A 26,830-nucleotide genomic window follows, 5' to 3' on the forward strand; every position below is an offset into this window, starting at 1 on the left:
CTAGGATTTCTGCTGACAATCCTGTTGAAGGAGAAGTCAGAATGTACAAGCTGGGATTTATTGCTGGAAGAAAAACAACGGTCATATCCCTTCTGCTTTTACATGCTACCAGAAGCTGTTATGCCTGCTTATGCATCCAGTGTTAGCTAGAAAAGCATCAACAAGCTTAGTTTTCCCTCTCAGCAGTAGTACCCCTTACCTTCTTGCAGCAGGAGCTTTCGGAGTCTTATCCTTGGAGCGGCAAAAGTCAGTTGCCCTTGCTGTTGAGAAGTCTTGAAAGCACTCTCAGAGCAGAATCAGGCCTCTAGACTGAAAAGCCCATTGACTCCACAGTCCCAAAGATTTGTGTAGATGCAAAATTATCTGTAAGATTTGGTACTTAATACATGCTGTGTCCATAGTACTCCACTGAAAATCCATTAAATCTATATAATCCATTTGCTACTATGTTAACAGATGTAACATTTCTGAAAGGTATTATTTATAAAGCCTTGTGATGATCTTGTATGAAAATTCTATGGAAATGTCTGATATTATAATCTGTTCCTTTTTCTCCAACGCAGGACGACAGTAAACAGGCTCAGTTCTTAGCTTTGGCAGTAGTCTACTTTATTTCTGTTCTGATGGTCTCCAAATACCGTGATATACTAGAACCACAACGAGAAACTGCAAGATCAGGGAGCCAGGCAGGTAGAAATATCAGACAAGAAATAAATTCACCAACAAGTACAGGTACATTTGTTTTCTTCAAATGTTATTTTTCATTTTGATATGCAGATTTGTTTTAGAACTGTCTTTATTTTACTACAAAGTATTTTTAGTGAATAACTTAAGATCCTAATAGGAAATCACTTGCTACTTTCTTCCTCTATAATCATTCGGTTCTTTAACATACATTGGCAGATTTCAGTTATTCTGCATGTTTACTTATAGTGTACAACTAATTTTCATTTGCATATTGCTCTTTTATGCCTTTTTTTCTTTAATTTGAAAATAATTAAAAAGAAACAGGGTGCCTGATGGAATTAAAGCTGTAAAGTACAAGACAGTTGATCAGCACAACTTCCCAAATCTGTTATTTGTTAGTAGGAACAGATATCTTTAACTCTATACTATGAAATGTATAAACAGTAAACACAGCTGTTTGCCCATGTGAATTACTTTTGTTTGAGTGAGGAGGTTTTTGCAAGGGTAGTGGTGGAGTACTTTCTTGGAGTCCTGCTGTGTTGGTGCCTGCATTTAAAAGCCTATGGAAACAATATAATAAAAAGGAAGCATTTCTGTTGCCTTCTTTGACTGAACTGTTTGTGATTTTTATTAGTAGTAGTGGGTTTTACTAGCATGTGTTCTTCAGCCTGAGAGGGAGGGAGTCTGTTAGCTGTCAGAACCCGTCAGAAATTAGGGATCCAAACTTTACCCCGCTTTGTTTCAAGTATTTTACACTGTCAGTTCAGTGGTTTTTTCAAGTCTAATTGGATTGATTATAATTCTACCTTCTGTGTTAAAAGAGCTGAAAACTAACTGAATTTGTCCATGAAGCTCGTTATGTATGTGTTTCTTGTATTCATTTTTAATTACTTTCTTCATTTATGGAGTTGCTAATTTTCGTTCTTCATAGAATTTGTCCTCCAATTTGTGTCATATTTACATTTAGTCATTATTTTCTTATTCATAGTGATGTTTTAATTTACTACTTATACATAATTTTTAAAGTCCATGTGCTTGTAGGCTTTCCATTTTAAATATACTACATGAATGTAGTCAATTATGAGAAATCATAATTTTTTGTGTCTTCCTGGTTATAAGTTGTAGTTCTGCACTAAGAAACTGCTGGTTTCAGCGAACTATTTCACCCATGATTGTCTTGCCTGTGTGCGTGTGTGTGTATATATATCTGTGTCTCTTTTTCCCCATGAATGTTGCTCTTGAAGTGCCCAAATAATAGGTATGCTGTTTCCTATCTCTTGATACAGAACTTGTTTTCTTCCTTTAGAAATGCATTTTTTTGTTGATAATACCATATTTGCATGTTTCAATGAGATAGGATATCCGTCATGGATCCACAGTGGACCAGGCCACACATGAATACTAGCTGGCTCACATTTGATTCCATGATTTTCTCCACAGTTGTGGTCATACCATCTATCCCTCACCCAAGTTTGAACCATGGATTCCTTGCCAAGTTAATTCCTGAGCAGAGCTTTGCCCACTCATTTTACAAAGGTAATATTAACATCATCTCCTAACCTGTTTGGGTGTTCTTATTTAATGTAATGTAATTCAAGAACTAACTGTGATGTAATTGTTGATAAATAAGTATACGCCTCAGGTTACATGGAGATCAGACCTGATGATACCTTTAAAACTTTAACTCCTGCCTATATTTCTCTAGGAAATCTCTTTCCCACTTTTACTACCATTTATTAACTTTACTTATTATGAAATAAAATAAAATAAAATAAAGGAGTCAGGAGGAGGAAATGGATGTAGAAAATTCTAAATGCTTTTGTTTTGTGGTTATTCTGCTACAATATTAGGTCCATAAAAATAAAATCAGGCCTAGTTTAAAAATATTGTATACCACATAAAGTATGTAGTACTTTTGTAGTATTCCCTTTCCCCATATCTTTTCCTGTTCTTTTGCCTTCCTTTCTTGCTTTTTTTCTTGCCTTCTTGATGGTATGTAAACCTCTGATATTGTATGTATTGTGAATTATTTTATGCCTGTTAGTTAATGTGCTGTGCTGTGCTTTTCTTGAAGGAAAACGCTTTTGTGATCAGAGCAACTATTACATGTTTTGGGCCTGATTTGTTTTGTTTGTTTGTTTGTGTTAATAGATACTATATAATGTAGGGAATATGTTTTTCAGATGTCATTACTTGAAAAAGAGAAGGTTACCTGAGTGTAACTTTAACCAAGTTTGCATGTACATTTCCCCATTTATTTGCATGCACTGTGCTGCGAATACAGAAATGTAAAATAGGTTAGAAAATTTAATCTGATGAAAATGTTCTTGGTATAATTTTGAAAAATCTCAATGGGTAAAAATACTGATTTATAAAAAGCCTAAGAGATTTAAAATTGCATCCTGTTTATAAAGAACAGAAATAGTTAACTTCCTACTTTAGTAATAATGCAACTTATATTTATCATATGGTGTTCTGGGAGCATTATGTTAAAATACTCATTACATCAACTTAAACTATTACTATGTTAATCTGGCATTTCTTAAACTTTGGTGTGTGCATGTATGTGTATTAGAAATCACTTTAAATTCTAACAATTCTAATTCAAGCAAGGGTTTGTGATGTTGATTAATAAGACTATTGTCTGCCATCCAAAGAAAAAAAATATTTTGGAACATTCAATGTGCTGATGTAATATTCTTTGTTGTGACATAATTGCATTTGTATGATTTAATCCATTGTTGATAAAAAAAGGAATCAGTTGCTCTTAGTTCAGAGAGTACTACAGTACTATGTGGTACTACAGAATGAACCCCTAAAACTTCATTAAATATTGCTTTCTTTTTTTTTTTTTTTTTTTTTTTTTTGCATTTAGAGCATGTTTCTGTGTATCAGGCATAGGATATTTTATTTTTAACCACCTTTGCTTGAAAATTGGGATTGGTTAGACTGCCTCAAAACACAGTTATTTAAAGACATTTTAATTTTTATTAAATTTAATATAATAAAAATAAATTATGCAGCATAAATGAGATTATATTGCTATTTGTACAAGTATATAATGGGTGGCAAAAGAAGGGAAAAAACAAATAGTTTTTCTTCTTATCCACATACAGTAGATGAATAAAATATACGTAACAAAAGCAGGAAAAAAGTTTAAGAAGACATGAAGGCAGCCATACAAACTCACCAAAATAGTTCACACAAAGCATTTTTTAAGAATTGTGTCTTCTATACTATTGTCTATAGTACTTGTTTTACCTTGAGTTCAAGTAAAATATAGTTTTGTTTTTAAAATAGTTTAACAGAGCTATAGTATAAGTGTGAGCAGGATTCAAAAGAAAAGTGTTTTGGCTTTAGAAACAAATTATTCAATAAAGGAAGTGTTATCTGTAGCTAGTTATTTTATTTGTTGATATCATCACATCCTTCAAGGTTTTAACTCTATGAGGTCTCATCCTCTCATACCTAACTGCTCTACCTGTTAGAGAAGAAAAATGTTTCTGTTTTTTATATTCTGAACCCACTTCTTCAGTTTGGAATAACAGTAGCAGGAAGTAAAATGAAAAAAAAATACCACCACTGTCAGAAAAGGCTAAAAGTCAAAACCTATTTAGTCATTTCAAGAACCTTTCGTTCCAGTGGCTAAGCCAATTGGTTTCCTTTTAGTGATCTGACATGCTTTCAGATGTTGGCAGAAAGCTTGTAGTATTTTAATATAATTTTAAATTTTAAGGAATTTTAACATATTATAAAGTGGTTTCATGTTGTATTTAAAAGTAAATACATATTTTTAAAGCAATATCCTATTTATTAAAAAATGGATAAAAATTCAGTTGTTACATGGAAGTAAAGCCTCTATATTTTATTCATTCTGCATGACACTAAATTAATGTAAAGGATACGTTCTTTGTCAGTCCAATTCAATATAGCAAATTGTATCATTATTGTTAGGACTGTACAAGACTTTTTTGGAACAAATCTGTATGAATTAAGGGAAAGAGATTAGCTGCTTGAAAGAAATCTATTTTTAGTAGATGGAATCTAATTATCTGACCAGGAAACTTGTGGGGGTACGGGTAAGTTGAGGAGTATGTATATTACCGGTATTTAAGTAAGATACTGATTTTGTTCTTAGTGACGCTTCTTTTTTTTTTTCTTTACATGGGACAATACCTTTAGTTAAAATATATTTAAGGCTGTGTGAGACCCTACTTGTCTCAGGCAAATTACAGTATGTGATTGGTGTATGTTTCTTATCAGTAACTACAGTTGGTGTCAAGTGCGGGTTACAGGAATTTTAAACATCATTGTACTTGATGTGAAACTTTTAGGTTCTCTTCATATACAGTGTTGAACTTTGCCTAGTTTACTGATGATATTATATATGAATAAAATGTAGTATTGAAATAAAAGACTTTAAGGTATGCTTTGCAGGGAAATATATTCTACCTTCACTTAAAAATGTTCGTAGGTGTTAAAATAAGGATTTAATGTTTCTTTTACTGTTAATCAAATATTGTTCACAAGCCATATATTATCTTATGGTGCTTAAAGGAGAAAGGACACCCCCAAGAAGGAAAAAATAAACTGATGGTGCCCATGACTACCATTTAACAATAAATATGTTTATGTCTTTGTAATGTCCTATACTTCTGTATTTTTTTTTCTATCTAAGCTGATCCATTGGGAGAAGAAAAGTGTGTCTCTATCTGTAGATTTACTCCTTGTCATAAGTTTGTCACAAGTCCTTGGGTTTCTCTACTAGTTTCTGATAACTTTAAAGAGTCTGTAGTATTTCTAAAATAGTCTGTGCTTAGTCAGACAAAGCAGAACTTGCAAAAGTAAAAGAAAGCTCCCTCTCTTTTCAGTTTATGTCACATATAGTATTACTCTTTGGAGTAATTTATTATCCTGGTCTCAAGGAAAATAGCAGATCAGAACTATTGCATCTGAAGGATGTCTGAGAAACACTGTTCTACAAAAGTAAATGTTACCAGACTTGCTTCTTTCTGTTCACAATACCAAAGAATTAGAATGAGTTAGACTTTTGGGATGTCAAATGGCTCAGTTTCTCTGCATTTGTTGAAGATTTCAAAATGGAGACTTTAAACCAAGAATTGTTTAAATGGAAGAGCCCGTCAAGTGGTCTAAACAGTTGCCTGGCCTACAGAACTTTTGGTTCATCAGATTTCTTCAACTGACTGTGATGAAGAGAAGTGCTTCAATATAATTAAAATATGGAGGTGTAGTAAAGCTGGGAATAGCATTAAAAATTACTTTGCCAGCAGGGGAGAGTTGTTTCCACCTGACTAGTCAAAGATGATCGCAACATTCTTTATCATTCTCACTATCTCTGTGACTGTGGGTATTGCAGTATGACCAGAAGCTCTGTACTAGATTTTCAGTTTTTATCTCAAAATCATCAGTCGTATGTGAATTGTACTTTCTAGAAAATATCGGTAGTGAATCAATGTCTGAGCTAGTCATCCTAGACTCCCTTTGTAATAGGTGGAGAGAAGTTATGGCACATTTAGGGTACAATTCATCTGGCCTGCTTTAGAGATCTACTTAAAAGAGACACAAATTGGGCACCAGAAATCTCTATCGCTTTCCATTCACTATAGATGTCATTGTAGACCTCTTGCCTTGGTCAGATTAATCATGACTCCTTTGACTAGGCTTAACTAAACTCCAGACACAAAACTTGCTTTAATGGCAAAAGCTGGCATGAAATTCTTTGATCGCAGGTGCTTAATCCAGTCTAATGGCATTATGTGCCTTAGTAATATCCCCATCCCGTAGATAGCTATAATTTGTTACATACATGTTCATAGATACATATTCTTCTTTATGAGTACTACATGTATATGGTTTGAAAGTAGGAACTTTATAGCCATCTAAACAATTACATAATGTCTTCCACCTAATGATTGGCAGTCATGTTCCCTTTGTACCTGGCATCTAATAAATCTGAGCAATGCATATTATTGTCCTCCAACAGCCCCTAATTTTTTCTCTACCTATCTAACAGTGTGTGGTGCCACTAACCTGCACCTTCCTCCATTGTAAAGTATTTTTGAATACAGATTTGTCTTCTTGTATGGTTGAGGGTATTTTCAGTTTCTTTTGTTTTATAAGTATTCAAGCCTCCTTTTTTGCCTGCTGAGTGCTTGAGATCCTCGAAGGAGACTATTCCTTGCAGTCTGAAGTACTAGCAAGCCCCTTTATAAAAATCTTTGCCTTTCTTCTTTAGCAACATCTTCCACAAAGATCTTGTGTGAGAAATCCTAGCTGTGTTGTACTTAGTAGGGAAGTAGTGCTAGAGCTTAATCTCTACTTACGGTGATGGGAGATGATTTCAAGTCCTTTGAAAAGCTTCCTTTCAAATTCAGTAGGATGAATATAGTCCCAGTAAGCAAAGCTACTTCCCATGGAAGGCAGACAAGCTTCTTCTGTTTTACTTTGCAAGCAAATACATAAATTAATCTTAACGTCAGAGGAGGTTCAGGACTTTGTAGGAGGGTTATCAAGACTCTTATAAGGCATCTAACTTAATGGCACATTCTGAAAGTGGAACTTGCCAGTTCCCACAGCCATTTTAAGATAAAATTGTATTAGTCAAGACATCATTAGTTGTCTTTACCTTTGCCTCTTTGGTCAGCAAGAGCTACCCTTGTGAAATGAGCATAAAATGGTGAAATTTGTATTTCTGGAATGGCGGCAATTGGAATAGTTTAGAAAATAATGTTTTCTTCTTGGTTGATTTATCTGGTAAAATAGGGATATTTTCCCAAAATTGGTATGAAAATATCTCTGTTATGTCTGGAAGGTGTGGAAGTCAAGACTGAAAAACTGAGAGTAGCCCTTTCTCTTACCAAGTAGAGGGCAATCAGTACATATTTTGAGAGCAGAAATATCTTGTCCCAGGAGAAATAGAGGAGCATGGTATCTTCTGTTAATAATAGCTAATCAGCCTTATGTAAAACCAAGTAACCTCTTTAAATTACAGGTACAAATTTGAAGTAGTTTTAGCTATGGTGGTCAGGATCACTTAAGATGAGTTTTCTCAATTCTGGTTGTTGAAGCTATCCTTGCTTACCTTGAAGGTTTATTGGACTACTGTTTCTTTCAACAGTGCTTCCACATCTCCAGCAGTGGAAAAGTGTGAATAATCCTTTTTTACACTTCAGCTGGCAGCCTGTTAATTACAGAGAACACAATTAATGTTAACCAAATAATGGAAAGATATTTTCAGTTTAAAATTGATGTTTTCACTTAGCATTCATTATTCAGGAGTGTTTTGGAAATGAAAGCATTGCAACAATGCAATTCACCATATAGCATATTATGGGAAGAAAATAAGTATGTAGCTTATCACAACACTTTACCAAAAATAGATTGGCTTTTCAACTCTCTTGATATCACTGTCTGTATTTTTCCCAAAGCACTGTAAATGAACAGATTTCTTAAAGATTTGTGCTGTGGGTGGACTGAAAGCTATTGATTTTTTTTCCTTAACAGAATGAACTATATTAAAAAGTTGCAGAAAGAGCTTTTTTTCTTTGAAGACAAGTAAAGCATCAAGTTTTTCTGATCTCCTAGATGTACAGTACTCTGGGTATTGTGCATTGCTACACTGTTGTTCGTATTCCTAATGTAGTAGCATAGAGATTTTCAGCCTATTTTTAAATTAAATATTTTGCATAAGGGTAGCAGTCTAACTATGCAAAGTGGACTAAAGGACTAATTTCTGTTGCCTGTCAAAATATCCTTTGCCTCCACAAAATCCTGACAAAATTCATGGTTCCATCTTCCTCAAAATCTAGTTGTACATATGTTTTCAAGAAACTGAGTGAAATGTTATAAGGGACATGGATGATAATCATGAGAATCATAAAAGTCAAATTCTACTGAATTTCTGCCTGCTGCTCTAAATAATCATATTGCTTTCCTGATGAAATATATGCTGCCTATTCCAACTGCTTCTGAGAGTACGTACATTTGAAGATCATGCGATAATAAATACATCTTGATCTGATATTTATTGCCCTTCACCAACTACTTAAGCCATCAGAACAGAGGTTTGCACATATATTACATGATTAATTTATCAATCATTATGTATGCATGAAGCAGTTGTAATCTTTTTTCTTTTTTTGTAAAGTAATAAGAATTATTTTCATTTGTTTGTACAAATTACAGATGTTTTAAAAGTTGTTTGATTTTTCAAAGTAGTGCTTAGTGTAAAACATTTTTAGTATAAGTTTCATCATATCTATAGAACATACTCTGTGCTTCACTGTTAACTTTTGTGGCTGGATGGTGTAACCTAGGGGACAGATTTATTTTTTAATTGATTTTGCAAGAAATGTCTAATCACAAAAACATCATCTTTCTCAGAGCGGTTCAGAAATACAGATATTATCATAGATAACTGCCAACTGATCTATTTTTTTCATAATGTGTTTTTTGAATTTACAGAGACAAACATAAAAAATAGAAACTGAAAAAACTAGGGAAATTTACCTAGAAAAAAATACATATTACCATATTGTTCCTAATTTGTGTTTGGTTTTTGTTTCAAATATAAACAGCTGGTTTTAGACTCTGAAGTTGATATTTCTTTAATACAACTGTTAATTTTCTTAAATTTATTTTATCTTAAGCGTTTTGTAGTTAATGCCTTGGTAATACATTGTTTTAGGACTGCTGGCATTTTGTTTGGCAACCAGGTAATCAGTCAGATTGATGTACAGATGTCTTATCTATCAAGCACCGAGTGAAAGAGGTTTGATTAGTAAGGAAGAATCAAGACATTGATTAAAGACATTGCCTAAACAGATCAAGAGTTATGTCTGTCATAAGTGGCTCTTTTAATACTCTTTCTTTGGTCAGGGTAAAAGGAGCTGCCCTGTGTGCCTGCCTGAGTCTAGGAGTGATTGTGGGGAAAGAAACAAATGATAAGACTTTTGAGGAATTTGAGCAAATAGAAGCAATTTCCAGTGAGCAAAAAAAAGGCATGTACTTAACAGATGTCCAGCTGCAATAAATGGCTGATAACTCTTTCCTCTGCCATGCAGGCACTTCACTTCCCAACGTTGATTTCCCCTCCCTAAGTCTCTCTGGTCCATTTCTCTACCATTTCAGAGCCTTTCTATTCTTCCTGCTCCAGAGCTACATCCTTCCTCCTCACAAATCCGCTCTGGTTAAAAGGAAACTGCCAACCCTCTGTTTTAAATCTCCTATCTCAAAGACCTGTGCCCTTCTGATTGCCAAACCACCCCAGAGTCTTTCGTATTAGTGGTGGAGTCGTTAGTGGTGGAGTCACCCTCACTGGAGGTGTTCAAGGAATGTGTAGACGTGGCATTGCGGGACATGGTTTAGTGGGCATGGTGGTGTCGGTTGATGGTTGGACTTAATGATCTTACAGGTCTTTTCCAACCTTAATGATTCTGTGTGATTCTGTGATTCTGTATCTGACCTTCCCCAGTCCCCCAATGTTCAGCTGTGCTCCCCCTGCCCTCAGCCATTCGTGTCGGAGCCCTGGGGTATCCCCGTTTGTGTCTTCCACTCTCCCCAGCCAGATGCTGCTGTGGCATGCACTCTACTTCCACCTCTTTATGTGCATGATTACTGGTGCTCTGTTAGACAGAAGTGCTATGACACAGTATAAATTTCCATTGCAACTCCATTCTTGGTTACACCTTTCTATGTACTTTCAAATCAGACCCTTATTACTCTTTGATTCTGTCCCCATACTTAGTTTCTCATCTCAGTTGTGCTGCTTCTTATATATGAAAATCAGTAGATTGATGTTGCTATGAAGAATTTTTTCACTCTCTCTGTATAGCTTAGAGCTTAGGAATTGATTAGTTGACTCTGATACCTATGGAGGAAGCTATAATATCACTGCCTGGTTGGATTGAAAGCATTTTCAGCTTGTAGTGTACTGTCCCTGAAAGTTTGCGGAATACTACAGAGCGGTCTATAAGAGGCAACTAATAAGGTTATTATCAATGCCTTAAGATAGCTATACAGAAAACAACTCATAAATTTTCCAGTGCATGTGCAGTCTGAAAGATGGCTGCAACTCCTACATCAAGATTGCCCCAAATCTTCCGTTACCAAATGTTGCTATATTGTTTGCAGCAGAAATTTGACAATGATTTGGGATAGTGTGACTTTCAAATAAATTTTCAGCCATATTGTAAGCAGTTAAAAATAATAATTTTCATACTTTTTTACTTTTGAGAATTTTCAGCTGATTTTTATCTAGTTAGGGGGTTTAATCAAATGAAAAAGAAAAAAGACCGTAGGAATATAGACACAATGTTTCCATTTTTTTACAGTAAATAAATGTTAAAAGCAGAATATTTTGTGTTGTCTTTTATTTTATAAAGGTAAAAAAGTAGATATATTTACCACAGACATGAAATATCTCAATATTTAGGTAATAAACATGGGGGTTTTTTGTATTTTTAGGCATTTGGAAGTAGTGCAAGAACTATTTAGGTAACTCAGTAGGTTAAAACAATTACAATACACTTCATAAATCACAAGCAAACAAGATATTTTAGGGAAGGAGTGTGACGGATGAGGTCATTAGATATACAATATGTCATTTAGTTAACTTAAGCCCATATTTTTCCCATAATGTAGTAGATGAACTCATTAGTTACAATGAAAACCAGTAAGAAGGAGGCATCTGGCCTCCAACTGCCTGTTTCTGACAGGGTTAAGATTGCTAGGTCTAGTAATGTTTCTGCTTTGTCTACTGACATGGCCTTGTGCTGCAGAAAACTGATGAGGTTTGCTGAAAATTTACAGGCTTACTGTCACAATGTTATAACATAGACAGATGCAATCAGTTATTTTTTTGCTTCTCTTCATGTTTATCATTTTGCTAAGTTGCTTTAAGTATTTTGGATTTTTATAAAAGCATATGCATTACCAGTTTAAGTTTTTTAGTAAATAACATTATGAATCAGTATTCAGTACTGATTCTTTATTCCAGAATTCTGAAGGCTACAGAAGTGCTATGACACCGTGTAAATTAACATAGCGTAAAACTTGTGGATATGCAGTGTTCTAACTAGAATTGGTTGGGTTTTGTGACCCATGCTCAGGAGTTTATAATTTTCCTAAAATAGTACTAATAATAATGCTGATCCAGAAGGTCTTATAATACATCTTTTCAGACATATTTATCTGAACTTTATAAATACTAATTTGCTAGTATTCTTATTTGAGAGGCAGTTATTAAGCAGTTTTATCTGTTCTGAGTTTATTTTCCTTTCATTTAAAAAAAAGTAAATTGTACCTTTTAAACCCTTATTCCTTTAGCTTACTTGGTGTTTTAAAAATGAGAGTTAATGTATTAGGTTTAGGTAGTTTTTAGAGATTGTTATTCATAGTGATAAATCAGACTAAGCTTAATTGACTGAGTGCAGCATATTCATACTAGGTACTGGAGACACAGTAAGAAAAGTAAAGATACAAGTCTGGTTTCTGTGGATATCAAGTATCCATACACTTACCTGTATATAGAATAACTTCACTCGATATTTTTTTCCTTAATCATTTTAACTAGTGGTATGTATTGTATACTATGTCATATCTAAATTCTTTACCTAGAAATTTAATTTTCCTTCCATTTTTAACTTCAAATGGTGCAATCCTCTAGGCATTTTATTCTCATTTGGGAACAAGGATTACAAGGCACCTGCTGAGTAATTAAGTACAGTCCCATTTATAGAGTCTTGAAATTAGTTCTGATTTTTGAATTTGCTACTCTAACTGGAAAGCTATTCCAGAATCTTAATTCTATAGTGGTGGCTGTTACTTCTCAATCTAAATGTATTCCTGGTGAGTTTGCACTCAGTTTTGCTCACACCAACTCTTCCATTTAGCTCAAATCCTTTTTCTGGACTTTGCATCCTGAAAATATATGTATAATAGCTATTGTATACCCTCTCAGTATTAGTTTGGCCAGACTATATCAGCCAAACTCTTTTTTTCTGTAACAGTCCATCACTATGGATCTCCATAGTGGCACTTCCATATTCCTCAAATATAACAGCATACACAGTATTCCATAATGAACACTACCAACACCTTCTCTAATGCCATTAATACTTAACTCTTGCAGAAGCGATTTCTTCAGAAAAGTTTGGAATCACATTTGCCTTTTCCATGGCAGTGTTGTATTGGAAACTGAATAATTACCCAGTGACTGATGTATCCAGGTCCTTTTCTTCAGTCATTTCCAGTTGATGAATTCCAGTTACAAAGGGAATCTCTTTGTTAGTCACTGGATGCATAGCTTTTAACTATTAAATGTAATTTGCAGTTCTGTCATAATTTCTTCTTATAATCATCCTTCTGTGCATCAATTGCACCTTGTAACTTTGTCATCAGCAAATTTCACCAGAATATTTTTACTTTTTCACCTGAAATCTTTATTGAAATTTTAAGAGAGAACTCCCATGGTAGTTTTCCTCAGTCTGATGCTTTTTCTTTTGGAACTTTTTGATAGCTCCTTCTTAGCCAGTTTCTTTTCCCACCTTCTATTAATTTCCAGGTTCTCCTGACTAAATTATGATCTGTTGTGACAACACCAGCTTTACTGAATTTTACTACATTGGCCCTTATTTTCTTTGAGCAATTATTATTTAAAAAGCTCTTTAGCAAAGCCATTTTGTAATCTGTCTTGTTCCATTCTATTACTATTCTTTACTCCAGAATAAATCCTGAAATCTTGTTTACTGTTGAAGGCTTCTAGTTGTCCAAATAATTTTTTCCTCTTTCTCAAAAAGAAAAAAAAACATGTGGTATTCTCCAGTCATATGTTGCTATCTCCACTTACCTGTTTGGCAAAAATACTTCCTACTAGACCAGTAATTTCATAGACTGTTTCTTTCAAAATTGGCTTGGAGTCAGTTCATTCCCATGAGTTTAATACATTGAAATCTTTCTTCTGGTTTAGTTAGGTTATTCGAATTTCCACAACCGCCTTTCCATTAGCTTTACTGTCTTTAGTTTTGTGTTCAGTATTGTTAACCTTAATGAAAATTGAAGTTAGGTGTACTCTTAACTTCACCATGCAGTGGAGCGTCTTCTTTTTTCAGTGTCCTCTCTTAATTTACATAATAATGGAACCTTATGCTATTTTACTTACCATGTATTACAAGGGTAACAATCTGCTTGACTGGCAGTTGCGTCCTACTCTTCCCTTCAGTTGAGAAGTATTGTCTTTGTATGGATGAAGTTTAAAAAGGCAAACAAACAGAAAACTCATTAGGATGATTCTGTGGATCAGATGTCCTCTCTGCCAAATATAGGCAGTACTAAGTAGATATGAATTTTTTTACTTCCTGACCCGGCAGATGCTAAGTGCATTTTTTGCAGCTCATAAATCCGGTTTCTACTTCCTGCTTCACAAAGCAGGGCTCATATCTGTTTGATAAGATGTGTTTAAGGCACTTAGGAAAAAGGGAAGAAGGAAGTGGCTTCAGCGTTTATGGCTGTTAAGAGAACAAAACAATACTCCTTATAATGGGTTATTCTGCTCTGTATTTTTAAAAGCCTCTTCTGTTCTATCTTTATCTGTTTGTTAATACTTGTACACATGAAGAGTTTTACACTACCATTAGTTCAAACATAAATAATTTCATATAGAATTTTTTATGTGCACATGCATACGCATGCATTTATACCCATGTGGTAAATAAGTAGGTATTTTACACCTGACTGTATCAAGCAATTGGTTATAAGAGATGTGATTGCTATTAAAGTTATATTGTTGAAGGACATTTTATTTGGACTAGTCAGAAGGGCAGAGCTTCATCTAAGTATGTTGTAAAATATTTTCCATAATATCTAAACTTACTGCTTTATTAGAAACATTAAAAAAAAAAAAAAGTGTTCCTAATTCATATATAGGGCAGCTAAATTTTATAATCAAGACAAGTGATCCAATGAAAATAAGATAGTTTGAAAATAAATTTAAAAAATCATTTTGAGTGCAAGCTTTTTGTCATTAAAAATAGCCACAGCCTGTTGCTCTCAAAAACGTAAACAAAGAGATTAATATGGAAGTTATTCACAACTCTAGCTAACTTTCCACTAAGCATAGCAAATTATTCTTATTTAATGAAGTTGTTGTCTCTATTTCACTGAAGTAATTAATAGAGGTACGCTTTTCTCGGTTACAAGATGTTGTAGAGTCCGTTTCAATCTGGAAATGTTCCAAACTCAACAGATTTCACTGGCTCATCTATAAAGCTGTGTTTATTTTGTTCTTAACATTTGTCGGAAAGAATTTGTATTCAGTGTAATGATAAGTGTGTAAAAATGTGTATGATACACATTTTAAACAAAAGACAAAGCAAACAAAAAGTCTAGCAGTTTTCTTTTGAATGCAAGCTTAATATTTGCTGACAGCAATAAAAAGACTAAATTTAATAATAATCCTAAAGCATGAGTGATTGCATTTTTCTCTTCCAGTAGTCTCACAGATCATACAGATATGCAGTCGATAGGTTATGATTTTTAATGGTGTTTTTGCTGGCAATATTTTGCTATTTGATTACTGTGTGAGTAGCAGGCTGTAATTTCTAAATGTCACTGAACTTGCATAATGCAGCTTGGGGCTCCCTCTTCCAAGCCTTTATATATGCCAAACAGCTGTTGAAAGCAAAATGTTTTGTATGTAGAATGAGTTTTGAAGGTGTAAACTACTAAGATTTGTGGGCTTTCTAACACTTACATTTCTCTCTTGTAAAACCTCATTTTTATATTTTTTTGGGAAAAAATCAAACTAAGTTGTAAATATTGTTCATAATCTCTATTTCACTGCAGAGACACCAACTGTATTTCCAGAAAATATCAAAGATAAAGAAACACCGACACCAGTTGAAGATATTCAGCTGGAAAGCTCTATTCCTCATACAGATTCTGGAATTGGAGACGAACAGATGCCCAATATTTTGAATGGGACAGACTTGGAGACCAGCACAGGCCCTGACGCTATGAGCGAGCTGTTGTCTACTTTGTCTTCGGAAGTGAAGAAATCTCAGGAGAGTTTAACAGAAAGCCCCAGTGAAATCTTGAAACCCGCATCATCGATATCCAGTATCAGCCAAAGTAAAGGCATCAATGTCAAGGAAATACTGAAAAGTCTTGTGGCAGCCCCTGTTGAAATTGCAGAATGTGGTCCGGATCCGATCCCTTACCCAGATCCTGCACTGAAGAGAGAAGCTCAGGCTATTCTTCCCATGCAGTTTCACTCATTTGACAGGTATATGGCTGGATTAATTATTTTATATTGATGTAATTCAGAAGTTTGAAGGATTTTTTTTTAAACATGGTTATACTTCTATTGGTTTGTATTAGACTATATTAAAAAACAGCTGCATTACTTCTCCTTTTTTGTGTTACCAAAACAGACCGTATAGTACAGACTGTTTGTCAGCAGTGAATAAAACTCTATGAGGTACTTGGAAAACAAGCCTGTTGTAAAGAAATATTTTTGCAATAAAATCTTTTTTCCTTTAAAACAGTATTTTAGTGAGGAGGAGGGGTGATATCTGCTGATATAGAACAGACTGACTATGCAGAAATTAAGTCAAATATTCTTTCAAAGGTTTAAATCTTAATTGGATCCATCATTGTGCTGTTTTCTGTTACTGAAATGCTTCGACCATGGCAAATTGTTTGCATCGTCATGGTGGAAACCAGTTTCCTTTAGGTGTTTAAAGAGCAAATACACCCAAAAGTCAGTGTTTAAATAGAAACTGATGAACATTTCCACAAGGATTCCTTTGTTTCCCTTTTTAAGCTGTAGCTTCCAAGCTTCTCATGAATATACTTTTCTTTAAATGTCCAATCCATCTCAGTTATCCTGAACATAGAAGTTGTGATAAGATGTGCAATCGACAACATCCTTCCAGAAGAAGGGTCACCTGTTCCATTGTGGGCTCAGTCTTAACCTGTGCAAAGAGCTAACTCTTATGCCTGTTGATGTGATTACATTTTCCAGTATGACAAGATCCCTGCAGTTTCTTCATTAAAATGTCACCAAATTTTTTTTTTTAAAAAAAAGAGGAATCAGAACAACTCAAAGATATGATAATGTCTCAAAACTTTAAGTAAAATTGTAGAAATATATTAGTTCATCATGCAAGTACAAGAATTAAAATCCTGGAAGAAAGAAAAAATAAACCAAGAAAACGGACGTGTTGTGATTTATGAGAAAAAAACTGAAAACCTGTGCAAATGTCAGAAATATCTTCATTAAAGTCTTAAGAAAAACAATACGCAATCAATGTTTTCAGCATAATGTAAACAATAAAGTGCAAGAAGATACATGAGAATTTTACAATAAACGTGAAGAAGCACTATTTAATTATGAATTCCATAGAAAAGATGATGCCTTTTTGTCCGTACATATATATTAGTACTGAGGCTGCTTTTCTGACGTAATTCAATAAACAATTAGATAGCATCTGTTGTAACAAAGAAGATGGGATCGAGATAGGAAAAGTGAAATGTGCTTTAGAAGCAATGAATATATCCCTTTCTAATAATATTTTGTCTTAAGGCCATTTCAGAGAAAGCTCATTTAGCAACTATTTAATTAAGTTTGATTGTTCATCAGTCTGCATGTTTTGATTTTAGAGTGATTTCAATGTGAACTAAAAAATATTTTTTTTCATATACAGTTAGGAATTTTTCCTTATCCTCTGTGAGGAGCCATCATATTCCATAATGCATTCCTGTACGTTAAGCACCACAGAAATTTGTGCTGCATGTAGAATTAACAGCACCTAACTGTAACCACCAAAAGGTTACTTTGATTGAACCTAGTCAGCTAAATTTCTACCTTGGTCAATTGAGAAAAATACTTTGTTCAGAGGGTTATTATTAATTCACAAGATGCTAGACACCTAAATTAAAATGGAGCGTATCACCTCATGAGATGTTTTTGTTATCATTAGAGTTTGCTTAGGAGCCTAGAGGGTTTACTGTTGGTTGTTTTTTTTTTCTCTATCCTGTTACTCTGCTGACTGAGTTGTGAGTCCATGATTTACTGTACAAAGTGTACAGCTATGTTTGTAGCTTGGTAGCATATGTTGTACCATGTCAACCCTTGGCATTGTTTACTTCTTCAGCAAAAAAAGTCGTAATGGTTGAAGTTTAGGCAAAAGAAGACCCATCTGTATCAATTTTGTTGGGATATTTTGTTCTCTTCAATATCTGATTTCTGCTTTCTGATTTTGGTGAGCAAGGTAGGTCATGCTTTTTAATACAACCAAAACTGGCAGGTTCTGGCAGGTCCCAGCAGATCAGGAAGTGTTAAATTCTTGCCTAAAACTAAATGAGTGTTATTGAACTGTGGGCATCTCGCTAAAAATACTAATATTCTTAGCCCACAGGACCTCAACTGGCTGGTTTGCACCTCATGGCTGCATCACTGAATGATGAGCACTGTTCAGGCAAATACTTCTCTGTGCACTTTGCTCATATTTTCAAAGGACTTACTTGACCACTGTGGCAATTTTTGGAGGCAAGAAATGGGTGGTGGTGTTGTTTTTCTTTTTCAAATTACAAATGAGGAGCAGATTGAGATCCTGACCCTATAACTTTTCGTGGGGGGTGAAACAAAGGTTAGAGGGGAAAAACCTTGAACGATACATTGAAATAACATTGGAATTAATTAAAATAGTGAGAAAACAACATGGATTTTAGCTTGTGATGGTTTATTAGTATTTTCTGTTGCCTATAGTATCCCAATTATTATTGAAAAACAAAAAAATTGCAGCGTGATTGTTTTTCCATGCATACTCATGTAAATATAATTGTGTTTACTGGTATGAGCTAACAATTAAATAATATACACTGCATATTTTTTAAAAGCGAACACTATGCCTGTGGACCATATTTCTGTAGGATCTTCTGTTGCTGTAGTTTATGCATCTTTTGGTACTTCACTGAGCAATGTGGCTATTGGTCATGTTTATTCTCTCTAGGGAGAATCATGGGCAATGGAGTGTATTGTTTTTGTCAGGTTTTATTTGTTTCAGTTTTTATAAAATATACCCAGTGATTCTATATTTTTAAGCAAATCGAGGTTAGAGAAATGTCGTTTTCACTTTAATCAAAAGATATTCTTAGTCCTTGTGAGGCTAGACTTATTTTATTTTACTTTTGCATTTGGATGGCTGAGTGCCTTGTAAGAGTTGAGGTAGTAAGTAATTAGTAGAAAAATAACAGTATCTTTGTTGTTTTAAAGCTATTTCTTTAACTAAAATCACTGATCTTACATGCAGGTAAACACCATGTAAAGCAATCGCCTGTAAATAGAATTGAAGTTAAGAATTCTATTTTATCATTTAATATGATGTGTTTTGCTCTGCACGTTCTTTTAATTGTACATTGCTAATATGTTCATAAGAGTCATTGTGTAATAGGCTACAGTGTATTCTTCCTTAGAATTTGTGCAGTTATAAATGAAATCTAAAAGCAGAAAATGTGTCCAACATGTTTTATCAAATAGGACTTGTGTGTAGTTAATGTATGCAGCAGTTCAAGTGCTATCGAATGTAAATGATGAGGTGATATTGATGAAAGGAGGGGATTGAGGTCTCGGGGGGCGCTGATGACGGATTGAACAGAAGCGGCCTTGCACCGTACGTAACTCAAGTCTGTCGTCTTCACTGCTCAAAGCCGTAATGGGAGGTGGCAGTCTGAAATGAGTTGCCACGGCAAAGAGTATTATTTTTGAAATGCTTTCACACAAATCACTAGGCCCTGCATACAACTTAGTTTCATGCTTTAATGTCATCAGGAGGCACAAATTGGTGTGTCTAATTGTTTGCCACCTGCCAGCAAAATGAGCTGCCAGCTAGCCAGACGGGTTTGATTGTCTGTCAGCTCTTCAATAGATTGAGAGTGACAACATCAAAAATTTCACTTCAAACTCTGAAGCTTTGAGCAGCTTTTCAGAGACCTTTTCCCCACAAGTGCTTCTGGACAACCGCGTTTTTCAATTAGTTTTCAATATATTGCTGCCTTCTGCCTCATCTGTCTTAAGGTAGCTGTAATTACATTATGAGCTATATAAACAGATTTCTGGGACACTGGAGCCTGGATCCTCAAAGTTATGACATGTCTTTTAACATCAGACTGAATTCCTTGAAAATGGCATCCAGGATGACATTTTTAGAAGTGAGCACAAAGGGTTATTTCACCTAGATTTGCAACTAATGGAGCATAACTCACCAATAATTCCTTTTTGCTTTCTCATCTTTTGTCTGACAGAAATCAGTCCCCATTATTGATTTTTAGGGTTTGGGGATTTCTGGTTTCTGGTTTTTTGTCAATTTGCATTTGTCCCGCTAGATGCAACCTAGACCATTAACATTTGTGAATTTGTTTGTGATTCTACCCAGTACTGCATTCTGAAGCTTACGTTTGTTCCACTCTACTTTTTTCTAGTAGAGCCTTTTTAGAGGGGTGCTATTATTGGAATTGAGAATGCTCATGGTTTTGTGTCTCATTTATTATTTTTTTGAAGTGAGGCAATTTACATATATTTTCTGTACTTAGCAGAATTATTTAAATAGGAAACATGCTTGCATAAGCAGAAAATCTTGAGTTCCTGGAAATAAGAAGATCAGTTATTTTTGCTACTATTAAATACTTTATTCCCTTTTAATCCATTATCACTTCATAAATTGGAATACTATGGGTTTGCATAGTTTACATGCTCAGCGAAGTCTTTACAAACATATTTTGAAATATCTTGAAGGATGCACTTTTGAAGTATTTTAGTCATGGTTTTGGGACATTTTTTTCCCCCATAGAAGGTTCTTGGGGCCAGTTTTAAAGGTATTTATATGCTGGAAAAAGTGGACATCTTATGAAATCCAATCAGGGCTGATACATGTCCTGCCAGTTAGTACAAAGAAGGTCTTCAAAAAGTATGTTTAGTATGTTTTATTTATTTAGGCTATATTTAGAAAGTATACCTAGAGTATCTATGTGTTTTACTAGAATAAACTTGTTTTCTTTTCTTGCTTTTTTTTATACTGACTGACAGAATGGGAAAAAGACAAGAACTGTGAGAGAAGATGCACTCAAGGTTCAAATAGAGACGTTCAATATTTATCTGTTGTATTATTGCCCACCTTTGGGAGATCACTGATGTGCACTGGTCTACACAGTCATTTAGATAAAATAGCTAAATTAGGAGGTTATATTCCTGTTAGAGTCATTAGATTCTCCAAAAGATGATTGCTGAAAAATAGATCTGATTTCCCTGAAAACTTAATAAAAATGAGTTATGAATAAATATGTTTTGGTCTTCTCCCAACAGAAAAGATTATTTTTTAAAGTTCATAATGAAAACTAATTGGAGAAAACAGAGCACCTTTCCCTTGAATCAAGAAGGGACAGTTACAGGTGCTTTATGTACTTAGTCATTGCCTTCCCCATTACTTTGGGTATGACAGTAGTTTGTGAACATGTGAATGAAAAAACTAATCAGTAGTGTGGGAATTGAGTGACTCATCTGGGGTTCCTATTCACTCTCAATAATTTTCTTGGTCTTTGTGCAGTGGAGATTGTGGTCCAAAGGAAATACTTGAGAGCTCCTCTCTCTAGAATATCTTTTCTAAGGCAGCAGTTAAAATACACTGCAGAGAATGGGAGGTATGGTTTCAGATCTTGTTAGGCAGAGAAGGGAGCTGAAGTTGCATTGTCTGTATTCCTAGAGATTGTCTTAGCCACTCACTTACTAAATAATATGGGGGACAAGGTGGAAGCAGACTTCCACCTCAGCTGTTCATTTAGAACGAATTCATCCTAAATTTCTGAATAGGTTCAAGTTAACCAAAATTGGGTATATTAACCCTCAATTTTTTTCATCAAGCTGTAATCATATTCCCCTTGTCCATCATTTAGCAATCTGTACACAGGTAGCTCTCTCAAAACTCTTCTTATAACCTGTGTGATGTGTGTCTTTTCATATTTATATGCATGGAGCTGTAGCTATATCTCAGCTGAAGTTTTATGTATGTTTTATCAGGAGAAACCAGCATCTCTCTACTCTCTAATACGATTCACTGGATATACAGCAGAAAATTATACTGAATTTTTGTCTTGCTTTTTTACCCCAATAGGCCTCTGTAAAATCACTATTAAAGCTGTTTGGACTTTTACAGGACTGCTGCTTTTTAGCTCTTGCTTTTTTGGATTTTTTTGCATCATAGATACAGGATTAGGTTCCTTGCCCATCCCCAGTCTATACCTTATACTGGTTGTTTCTTCATGTTTTTTTCTTTCTTTGTTGATGTTTCTGACATTTAATACCTGACATTTTCACTTATACTCTATTCACATTCTTCAAACTCATTAAATTTCTAGTATTTCCAATTTCCGTATTCAGCCAAGACCATTCATCTTTCTTGATAGTTAGCTTTTTAATCTCTTACAGTTTTTCCTTGTTTCTCGTCAATATTTTAGATCATTTTAGGTGCTTCAGCTAACTTATCCTGAATGCAAACGAGATACTAGTGACAGGGAATTTCACTGGGGGTAAATGTTCAGTCTCCCACTTTATCTGAGAACAAAGATCAATGATCTTCATGTCCTTGTCCTGAAATCACACCTCAGATGATTCGCTTTCTTCTATTTAGTAATGAGCAATTTGTGTTTAGTAGATTAGGATCATTTTATGTACTTTAAGATTTTGATGTTTTGGTGAATGTATATCAAATGATTGAAAGAATCCATAATAACTGGACAATCAGCACTAAGGTTTCATTTGCATAAGTCTCAAAGTTTATATACTTCTGTGAGCCTTCTATTTCTCTTCAGCATACCTCACATTTTTTTTATCCAGTTTTTCTTCTCCATGACTGTTGACTCTAAGTTTCCTCCTTGATTTCAGATTAATCTTATCTTAATGCAGTCAGCCTAACAGAAGGTTGTCTAAAGTAGGATTCAAAATGTGTCGTTAGTACATACTAACGGTCGCTTGTTACAGACTCAAATCACAATCTGGGGCTGAAATCAGAAAAAACAGTGAGTAATTATCAATAGACGTTTCACAATGGGCTGGACATGTACACAGGTATGGAGAATATGAATAATTTTCAGAGAAGAAATACTAAGATTTCTTTTCAGAGATTAAATTAATCTAACTGTAGGAACAAGGTAAAATGTCAAACAGCAGACCAATTGTCCCCCATTTTCGCCCGTGATTTCTTCTGAAACATCTGGTAGAAGTTGCTGTTTGACACAGAGTATTTCTGTGAAAAATCTGCCTGAAGTCTATACTGCATTTTGAAGAGCGCTTCTTGAAAATGCTCATGCTTTCTGCTGCTGTGGGGGAGGAAGGGAGGAGTAGGAATATTAAATCAGCCTTAAGAGGTTTCACATATCCCAGAAGAGTATAAAGTGATTCTAATTTAATTGCTGCTGCTCAGATAGGTAGCGCAAGATATCAAGTATTGGAGGATTGTCTCTGACCTCTTGATTGACCAGAGTGATTAGGTTGGAAGGCCTTTAGATTTTAAAATGGAGAAGAGGTACAGAATGTGGATCACAGAGAAAGAGAGAGAAAATACAGTGCTGCATAACCTGATTTGTCTGTCACCAGCACAGGGTAGCTAAATTTTTAAGGAAAGTTTATTTGAGAAAGTTTTTGGGTTTTTTTCATTTCCATTTTCTCTTTTTGCAGTTCAATATGTTGATGGTATTTTTTTCTATCTAGCTATTTCATGCAAGTTACTAAAACCCAGAAGAATCCTGTAGCCATTTGCTGAGGTTATTTAATGAACCAGCAATGCACGAGTGGTGTGAAGGTTGAACAAACACTCATCTTAAACATTATGCGAATTCTGATGACTTCAGGCTTAGATTTACTTTTTAAAGGACACTCATTGAGCAACAAAATAGTGATTAGTAGTCACAATCCTTTTTAGAATTGTAAACTACCTGATGAACACAGAAATAAAATCACCTGCTAAAGCCAATTACTACTAAGCTTTTGTTGACTAAATCATTGAGGATCATTTGGGACCATGATAATGTGATTCGGAAAAAATGTGGACCACTTTGGAACATTTTGGAAGTCTGAAATATGTTGTAGAAAACAAGGCCTAAAATGCAATGACTGAAGTGTATATAACACTTTCTTCTAGTCTGTAGATTTCTCTTCCTTCATGAAGGAAATACCTGAATGTGCTGTTGGGAGTGGTTTGATTGATTAAAAGATACTTTTTCACTTGAAAGCAGTCAGTCATCCTCTTTCACATTTCTTGTTCTGCTGTTCCTCTGATTGTTTTGCACATTTTTGACCACTCTATTGTGTTGTTCATAAAGTTTTTCAGTCTCCTTCATCTGGATGTCATTATTTATTCACTCGCTGTATTTGGTTTGATCAGTAGGAATGAGATATTTTTACAAGGTTACCTTGTATGACATGTGAGAAAGCTGCATTTTCTTTCAGTCTGGGATGATAATGTCTCACTGATTTTGCCTGTTCTTATGGTAGAGAGGTTTCCCTTGATGTTTCTTGATAATCTGTAATATAATAACACCTGACCTATCTTAATGTCCTGATTCAGACCTACAAAAGAATGTCAACCATATGTAGAGCATTAGTACCTTTGGGATTTGGGCAGGATTGTCCTTTCTTGCTATGGGAGCTGATTTTCAGTCTTAAACTACACTCTTAAGAAAAGAGTCTTTGCCTTACAGGAGGCCCGTACATTTGGGGGTTGGACTAGATGGCTTTTAAAGGTCCCTTCCAACCCAAACTATTCTATGATTCTGTTATGTCTGAGGAGTGAAGTTGACGTATGTGGTCTTTGCTATGGAAAGTTACATGATTTTTTGGATACTCTGAAAGACCACTGAGCTGTCTGAAGATAAGAAGGAAGGCCTTAAATTTGTCTTCATCTTCTTTGGAAAAGTAGCAGGGAAGTAGGACAATTCTTTTGCATCAGCAATTTAGCAGATACCAATACCAGACCTTATAGGAGGGAAGAATTATTTTACTTAAAATAAAACCCAAACCAAAACAGATCTCACTCACTCACACTCTGTCTCACGTTTGCAAACACTAGAATGGGTGTGTGTCTAAGGAGTCTGGAGAAACTGGCGGCTCATGGCTTAGACAGATGTACTCTTCGCTGGGTAAAAAACTGGCTCGACGGCCGAGCCCAGAGAGTTGTGGGGAATGGAGTGAAATCCAGTTGGCGGCCGGTCACAAGCAGAGTCCCCCAGGGCTCAGTTTTGGGGCCAGTCTTGTTTAATATGTTTATCGATGATCTGGATGAGGGGATTGAATGCTCCCTCAGCAAGTTTGCAGACAACACCAAGTTAGGTGGGAGTGTTGATCTGCTTGAGGGTAGAAAGGCTCTGCAGAGGGATCTGGACAGGCTGGATCGATGGGCCAAGGCCAATTGTATGAGGTTCAACAAGGCCAAGTGCCGGGTCCTGCACTTGGGTCACAACAACCCCATGCAACACTACAGGCTTGGGGACGAGTGGCTGGAAAGCTGCCCTGCAGAAAAGGACCTGGGGTGTTGACTGACAGCCGGCTGAAGATGAGCCAGCAGTGTGCCCAGGTGGCCAAGAAGGCCAACGGCATCCTGGCCTGTATCAGAAATAGTGTGGCCAGCAGGAGTAGGGAAGTGATCGTGCCCCTGTACTTGGCACTGGTGAGGCCACACCTTGAATCCTGTGTTCAGTTTTGGGCCCCTCACTACAAGAAGGACATTGAGGTGCTGGAGCGTGTCCAGAGAAGGGCGACGAAGCTGGTGAGGGGTCTGGAGCACAAGTCTTATGAGGAGTGGCTGAGGGAAGTGGGGTTGTTCAGCCTGGAGAAGAGGAGGCTGAGCGGAGACCTTATTGCTCTCTACAATTACCTGAAAGGGGGTTGTGGTGAGGTAGGTGTTGGTCTCTTCTCCCAAGTGAGGAGTGATAGGACGACAGGAAATGGCCTCAAGTTGCGCCTGGGAAGTTCAGGCTGGATATTAGGAAAAATTTCTTTACTGAGAGAGTGGTGAAGCATTGGAACAGGCTGCCCAAGGAGGTGGTGGAGTCACCATTGCTGGAGGCGTTCAAAAAATGTGCGGACCTGTCACTGTGGGACATGGTTTAGTGGGCGTGGTGGTGTTAGTTGATGGTTGGACTTGATAATCTTACAGATCTTTTCCAACCTTAATGATTCTGTGATTCTTTGATTCTGTCCATCAGTCAGGCACCTGCCATGCTTGTGTCCAGATGCTGGGTCCAGGATCTGCTGCAATGACATAGAGAGCATGGGACACTGTCAAGAGCTGTCAAGTCTTCCTCACATCCCCTGGATTCTTCATAGTTTGGCAACTATTTTCAGGTTTTGGATATGCCATTTTTTACCCTTATGGAGCTGCCAACAGTCTCTCTGTCCTTCCCCACCTCTTTGAGTCATCACTGTTCACTGTTTTTGTCTCCAAGGTCTGGTTATCTTGTGAAGCTACACACATGCCTGTGGTCTTGATGACCTGATAACCTATGTGCCATTAGCATAGGCCAATCTAAGACGCCTTTTCCTGCTGTTTCATTCCTTCTTGTGCGTCAGCACCCAAATATTCCCATTCATTCTTCATTCACATCAATCTTAGCCTTTCTGTTGCAGTTCTCTACAAAGATGCTGTAGGTAATGATAGTGGTTTCCTTGTGAAATTAATATAATCAGGGAGGTGTCCGATACGAGTCCTAATTTATTCTTGTGTTTCTATGGCACTACAAGGACTCTGCTCTTCAGTACTTATTCAGTATTCCTGAACAACCAGAAATCAAGTATTTGACTGAAGTATCAATTGAGCTAGAGATCTTTGTGTGTAGATAGGGGCTAATTTTAGGAAATTTCATGGTGTTACGGAGTAGATTAATCTAACCTGTGTAGACCCAGCTTTATTCACCTGTAGCTTCTGCTATATAAACACTTCATATGAGCAACAATTGTAAGAGATTATTAACTACAGACAAAAGCAATTATTTTAGGGTCGCGTATCTTAATCAATAGCTATTGCATTGTGCAAACTCACCTTCTCCTAATGTAAATGGAAGGAAACAGAAAACCATC

General features: G+C 35.6%; 1 protein-coding gene across 4 annotated transcripts in view; it reads left to right on the forward strand.

Annotated features, from left to right (window-relative positions):
- The window catches only part of NBEA (neurobeachin), a 516,023-nt gene that overhangs the window by 191,306 nt on the left and 297,887 nt on the right, over positions 1-26,830 (forward strand). For all 4 annotated transcript variants that reach the window (XM_059826681.1, XM_059826675.1, XM_059826690.1 and 1 more), the window contains 3 exons: positions 564-732; positions 2,128-2,223; positions 15,550-15,988. In XM_059826681.1, coding sequence (XP_059682664.1) covers positions 564-732; positions 2,128-2,223; positions 15,550-15,988 — 704 coding nt within the window. The remainder of the gene's footprint in view (positions 1-563; positions 733-2,127; positions 2,224-15,549; positions 15,989-26,830) is intronic.

This window comes from Gavia stellata, chromosome 1 (assembly GCF_030936135.1).
Source record: "Gavia stellata isolate bGavSte3 chromosome 1, bGavSte3.hap2, whole genome shotgun sequence".
Lineage (NCBI taxonomy): Eukaryota > Metazoa > Chordata > Aves > Gaviiformes > Gaviidae > Gavia > Gavia stellata.